The sequence below is a fragment of the Antrostomus carolinensis genome, unplaced genomic scaffold (genome assembly GCF_000700745.2).
Source record: "Antrostomus carolinensis isolate BGI_N321 unplaced genomic scaffold, ASM70074v2 scaffold10254, whole genome shotgun sequence".
Classification (NCBI taxonomy): domain Eukaryota; kingdom Metazoa; phylum Chordata; class Aves; order Caprimulgiformes; family Caprimulgidae; genus Antrostomus; species Antrostomus carolinensis.
The window spans coordinates 30,147-36,530 of NW_010311392.1; the positions used below are offsets into that span (position 1 = coordinate 30,147).

Genomic DNA, 6,384 nt, shown 5'->3' on the forward strand with positions numbered 1-6,384 from the left:
CCATACCCAGGCTATGAAACCCTTCTGTTCTTTGAACTCTCCCAAGCTCATAGCTGTTTCCTTCCAGGATAAATCCGGGTTCCAGAACTGCAAACAAACAGCCCACAAGACTTTGAATTCTTTCTCCTCCCTGACATCTGTCAGCAAACCCCCTCTTAATTTGCTGCTCTGACTCAAACACGTGCAGACTGAAATCAGACTGCTGTAAAAACTGTTGTTCCTTTTCTTGCCTCTGCTGGTCAGAACTACTACCAATGATAACCTAGGTTATTATGAAAGAGAAAAAAATTGCTCTGCTTTGACTTACTACACCTTTACTGCAATTTACAGCAGCATGAACAGTTCGATCACCCATGCCACAGTGACAGGAACTCTAATGGGAGAGAGAAGGTAGAAGCTGCTGGAGTGATGACCCCAGAATTTAATCTGTATTTGTTCAGCAACCAGAAGTCTTTATTGCACTCATGTACATGTACCACACTGAAAGATTTTTATTCCTTTACATGATATTTAAACTCTTCAAAAAGATAATTGAAGAGTTGTCATTGAACCAAGCCCTGTAACTTCTGGCTTGTATTTGTTTTGTATTTCTGATGCTGTAGAAAGAAAAACAAAACTCAAAAGCAAAAATTAATTTCTTCTGCTTAAATTTTTCATGTATTTTTTTTCTTAATAGGACCCTCCTTCCATATTGTTTACATTTATTTTTCCTGTTCACACTGCGAACCAGAGCAGTATGGCAGCTAATAGCTGTGTCTGTAAAATACATTATTCACCAAGAATACATATACAGAAAGAAAGCTTTGATGTATTCAGTTATAAATTTTTAGGTACAAAATTGCTGTTCAAAGTGTGCGTACAAGTATTTTTCCCTTTTTCATGTGCATTTAATTATGGTGACTTGGCAAACATGGGTCACATCCATCAGTCTAGACAGATTTTGAAAAGATAAAAATTAGACACATGTTACTTTATATGCCTCTCATACTTGAGATGTAATATTGGTGAAGAACATCTGTGTTACAGCTGGTGCTTACCGTTGCAGAGGAGGACACTACTCCAACTCACAGGAAATCAAGCATAGCAAAGATACATTAATTTTCTGGATTGAGCATTAATTTTATAGATACTTAAAACTAAATCAGTCTCCTAGTTTGTTTTCTCACATACTTATCATTTTTCTTTCCTCCTCGCAGTCACTGCAGTGTCTCACCAAGGCACATAAATGTGAAATTCAATCAAGTAATTGGGAGAAAGATGTTTCCTCTTTTAAGGAAGTGGTGAAAGGAGCTATAGAGATTGCTCATGGTATGTTCTACATGAAAAGAACTTTTATTATTCCTGAAGAGTGTAGCAAATATTTATTAAGCTTAGTAACAACACAATATTATGCTTTACCCATTATATTTATTTCTATTATTGGGTGTCCTCTAACAGAGAGCATCATCCTGATAGTGCATACAAAAATATACTTGGAATGAGGCAGAAATTGTGTTGAGTGAGTCAGTAAACATATGACTGGGAAACAAGGAATTTAATGGTCTAGCAATTTCATAATGCAAGTGAAAATGCATCTATAGTTCATCTCAGTCTGTGCCAGTCAGGAGATGGACAAAACTTAGACTCAGTAAGACTATTCACTGTGCCGTGATTTTTACGTTTAAGAAGGATAGATATTCCTGTTGGATTTAGTTATCTTCTCAAAATTACTCAGCATTCTTTTTCCTTGTGTTTCTTTTTGAAGATATTATATTAAAAAATTGTCTGTGGAAGGTATAAAGATTTTTAATTAAATGTTGTTGTTTAAAGATTATTACTATACAGATAATGCTTTTTTGTTTTGGGGTCATTTTCTTCTGTGTTTGGATTCTAGTGGCTATAAAATGCAGCAAGAACAAATCTAATCATCAGGAAGCTTTGCAGATACTTTCTTCAGCTCGGCTCAACTTACGTGGCTTGTCATCCAAAGCAAAGGTAGGAATGTTTGAAAGGTAGGAATTTTTGTTTGAAAGCAAGGAATCTTTGTTCTGTTGCCAGAAAACATCTCTCTTTTGAGTCATTTATAGATCAAATAGTACCTGCCTGTCGTAGTGCATCATCAGCTGGATATTCACCTCTACACTGTTAGGGATTCCAGTTTTACGTAACTTTTATTTCCCTTCTTCCTGCTAGACTTTGACTGAAATAAACTTATTACTCTAAAATGTCAGTTCTATCTCTTAGACTAATTTAGAATTTATTTTAAAATGTTGGGCAAACAAACTCAAATGTTTGGAAGAAATCAGTCATTTCAGAGACCTGTTCCTTACATGAGTAGCTGTGGGGGAAGCAGGGCAGTCTGAGAAAAAAATGGATATAAACCTGCAGAAAGGACCAAAATGTGTCAGGACTACTTTACATTGCTTGAAGTGTTTTAAAAACAGTTATTTATTAAAAGAGATAACTTATTTTTGGTAAGGTTTTCATGGATACCCTACTAATTCAGATATTATTTTGTTGGAAAATGTCATCATGTTTGAGTCATATGTTCAGGTTTTGGAGTTGTGCCTCCATAGCCATGCACCCAAAGAACCAAGTCTGTTTCTGCACCATTATTACCTTAATTTTGCTCTTCATCTTACAATGTGAGACACAGACATTGTTTAACTGAGGACTGATCTGGAGTACATTTTCATTCGAAATAAACTTAATGTCTTAAAGAAGTATTCTTCCTGGCTGTGTGTGGGGTTTAGTAAATGTGAATTACAGAGCATAAGTTTTATAACACGTGTGCTTGTTTTACAAAGTGGTGATCTGTCATCAGTGTGCTAAACTTGGCTCACTCTCTTTTAAGTCCTATAATTTTAAGGATAAAAGCCTAGGAAGGTTGTATAAGCTGACACAAGCTGGCTCCTTGTACATAACTGTACAAAAGTACATAACTGTACTTTTAGATACTGGCATATATAAGTCTTCAGAATGTGGTGAAAAAAGCCACAACGTGTATGTTTTGTTGTGATTCACAAAATGGTTTTCAGAAAAAAAAAAGTGTGCAGACTGAGTATGACTGTGGAGAAAGTAAGACTACTTGACATAAGTGATATAAATGCAAGTACAGGTGGTTTATATTACACAAGAACATGCAGTATCTGAAAGATTAAGAATAGGTGAGTAGTAAATTGTAGTCTTAATTCCTGAAGGCACTAACTGAATTAACATCTCTATTATTGGCAGATAATGGTGCCTCTAAGTTTTATGGCATTTCTGAGAAAATTGAGACGTTAGAGATAAAGCTGTTGGTGTGACCTCACTGTTTTTGCGTACTTTACAAGATGCCATCTTATTTTTAATTTGAAGTCATATTGAATTTCCAGAGTGTGTTGTGGTTTAAAAACACAGTAATCTTCAGTAAGATCCTATGCACAGTTTAGCACTATTTATGCCTGTCCAAGCTTGACTGCAGCATCTCCTATTGCTGCCTTATGAGTCAGTACTGGTGTGGGGCTATTTTTTCTTTTTTTCTTTTAACAGAGAAAAACCCTTAAAAAAAAAGGGCTAAGAGCAGACTTGGTAGTTAAGATATCAGCAGGAGTAAAGGAACAGTGAAAGTAACTTTTAAAAGATAAAATTCCAGAATGTTTTAGTCAGGACATGTAATTGGAACAAATTAGTAGTTTTTGTACAGGTGAAAACCAATGTCGCTTCTCAGACTTCTCACCTTTCCTGGGATCTCCATCTCTGAGATTCCAGCTCCTGTGTTGTGCCAGACTCATGATGCACCCGCATTCTGCTAAAGGCTGCAACTTGAAAATGTGTTGTTAATGGTTTCCTTTCTGTACAGAGTCTTTTGTGCATGCTCTGGCAGATAGCATAGTGGGCTCTCTTCTGCTCTTTGCCCCCGTACATCATTTACATTCTGCTAAAGGCTGCAACTTGAAAATGTATTGTTAATGGGTTCCTTTCTGTACAGAGTCTTTTGTGCAGTCGCATGCTCTGGCAGATAGCATAGTGGGCTCTCTTCTGCTCTTTGCCCCCATACATCATTTGGATCTGACAGGTGGGGTCTCCAAAAAGTAGAAAGGTCATGGAGCTGTATCGTAAATGCATGAAACGTGCGTATTGTTGTGGGGAAGCATGGGGCACAAAGCCCAAAGAATGATGGTGCGTGAAACTTCCTCAGGCTGCATCTAGTTGAATAGAGCTCTTTAACTGTGTGAAAAAATAATTAACAAATCATTATATCGTCCTGATTTATTTAGTTGTCTTAGCCAGAAAGAACCAAACTTTTCTGTCATATTCCCAGTGTGAGGGTGTTGGGCTGAAAGTCAGAAAAGTTTCTGTATTTGTATCAGGAAGATGTTGCCTATTTTTGTATAAGATGTTCCTTTGTTCAGCGACAGCACTGTTCTTAGGCACATTGAAGATCTTGGTTCAGGCCTTTTTAAGTACATTTTTGTTTATATACGTATCTGTATTGTCCCATTATGTTTTGATGATATAATGATGTACAGATGTACTCCAGAGCAACTTTTGTTTTATTAGTTTGTTTTTGTCTCTAAATATAGGCTTTTTGTTTGTGTCAAATGAAATGTGAATCACTCTCCCTTTACATAATAAAGGGGAAACATATGTTTGGGTCCCCCACCACCAACATATTTCTGTGGAGTGGTACCTCACACAGCCTCCATATTACTTGAGTCAAATGACAGGTCCTAGCCTTGCAATAGCAACATGTTCCTGTGCAGCATGCACAAAGCTCCAGTCAGAGCTTCCATATCTCAAGGCTTTAGACAAGTTATTTAGCATTCCTCTCCCCTATTTTCCCTGTAAATACATGAAGATTATGATTGCTCATAAGTTATCTGTCTTGTGTTTTTGTTAATTTCTTGAGGTCTTTAAGAACAAACTTTTTGTATTACTCTGTAGTGTTTTGTTTTCTCATGTATAACTTAATTACTCACAGATTAATGTCTCCACCCACGCATGTCTTGACACCAGATGTTAAAAGATGTTTAGTTGGGGTTTTGGAGAAAAAGACACAACAAAATATGACACTGGGAAATTACCATTAAAATTCACAACTCCTAATTTATCAGCAGGTGGGTTTGTAAACTGCAGTGACAGTATGTGAGATCCTCTTCTAATTTGAGTTTCATGGTAAAGTCCTTCACTTTTGATTGGATCAGGAATCAGCATAGGCAGTCAAGTCAGAGCAGAAACCCAGCATTCACAGGAGGATTCGTCCCCATTGGCAAAATATCAGGCGCGTGGCACAGACCACATGCCTATATATGTGTGTGTGTGTGTGTATATATATATATATATATGCACTTTCTGTTTATTAGCCACAAAATGGACTTTTTAAAGAGAGAGATACCATCATAGGTACCAAAAATACGAAAGGTAGGATAGTGGGTGATGAGCTTTCTGTATTCTTTCTTGACACTGAAACAGAAAAACTGTATGTATATTTTAAAATAATGTATTTCTTTTTGTCGTGCAGCAACTTTTTGTAGATTTAACGAGTAATGAGATTCACAGTGAGATAGCTGATGAGGTGACAACGATGGACAACATGATTGCTGAACTTCAGGAACTGAGTAACCAGCTGAGAGACCAATGCTGACATATGGACTGGATTTCATGACAGAAGGACAATAATGACATGTATATTTTGCCACAGCTTTTGCTGATGAAATAGTAACAATTCTAATGCGACAACGCTCTCAATAAACGTTTTTCTGTACAGTGCTGTTCTTGTGGTCATCTTTCTTCAGAGTTCAGGCTGCTTTTTAAGATTCTTATCTGCTCTCGCTGTCTTGCAAAGTTGGATGCTTTAGTTCCTCAGGCCCAGATTATCTGAAACAGAGCTGCTTGTATTTATAGGGCGATTATTGAGGATTAGTTCCACCAAGCCTCTGTGGGATGCCTCACTTAGGTTGCACGCCAGGGAGCAGGAGGGGCGCCATGGCGGGAGGAGATAGAGACTCAGCGGAGGCGGGGCTGGGTCCAGCCTATCACACTCACTAGTGAGGCGCACAGCCAATCAGAGGGTGTGTCTGTCTGCCACTGGCCAATCAGAGGAGCTGCAAGACTGGCCTGTCAGTGCTGTGATGGCGGGGAGCATCCTGGGGGCCAGGGCCTGAGGTGGCTCACTAGGTTGTCGGGCACTTTCCAATTTTAATTCCGTGTTAATTGCCTACAAGGAAGCAGGAGTAGGGTCCTCCCGAGAGTAAGAATTTAGTCTTTTCTGTAATTCTTGTAATACAATCAAAGTAGCAGGATGTTTGCTGCATTAGGATTTACAAGCAGTTAGTACTTAAAGCAGTATTATTTTATTCAAAAATACATAATCTGTGTCCCATGGGCAAGAGACTGGCACTTCATTTGGGCCTTTTACAGGCG

General features: G+C 37.9%; 1 protein-coding gene across 1 annotated transcript in view; it reads left to right on the top strand.

The window, feature by feature from the left end:
- The window catches only part of TTC27 (tetratricopeptide repeat domain 27), a 34,153-nt gene extending 28,426 nt beyond the window's left edge, over positions 1–5,727 (top strand). Inside the window, exons 8-10 of the mRNA XM_010166718.1 lie at positions 1,197–1,308; positions 1,874–1,974; positions 5,483–5,727. Of these exons, the coding sequence (XP_010165020.1) occupies positions 1,197–1,308; positions 1,874–1,974; positions 5,483–5,605 (336 nt within the window). The 3' untranslated portion in view covers positions 5,606–5,727. The remainder of the gene's footprint in view (positions 1–1,196; positions 1,309–1,873; positions 1,975–5,482) is intronic.
- Positions 5,728–6,384: the final 657 nt, after the last annotated feature.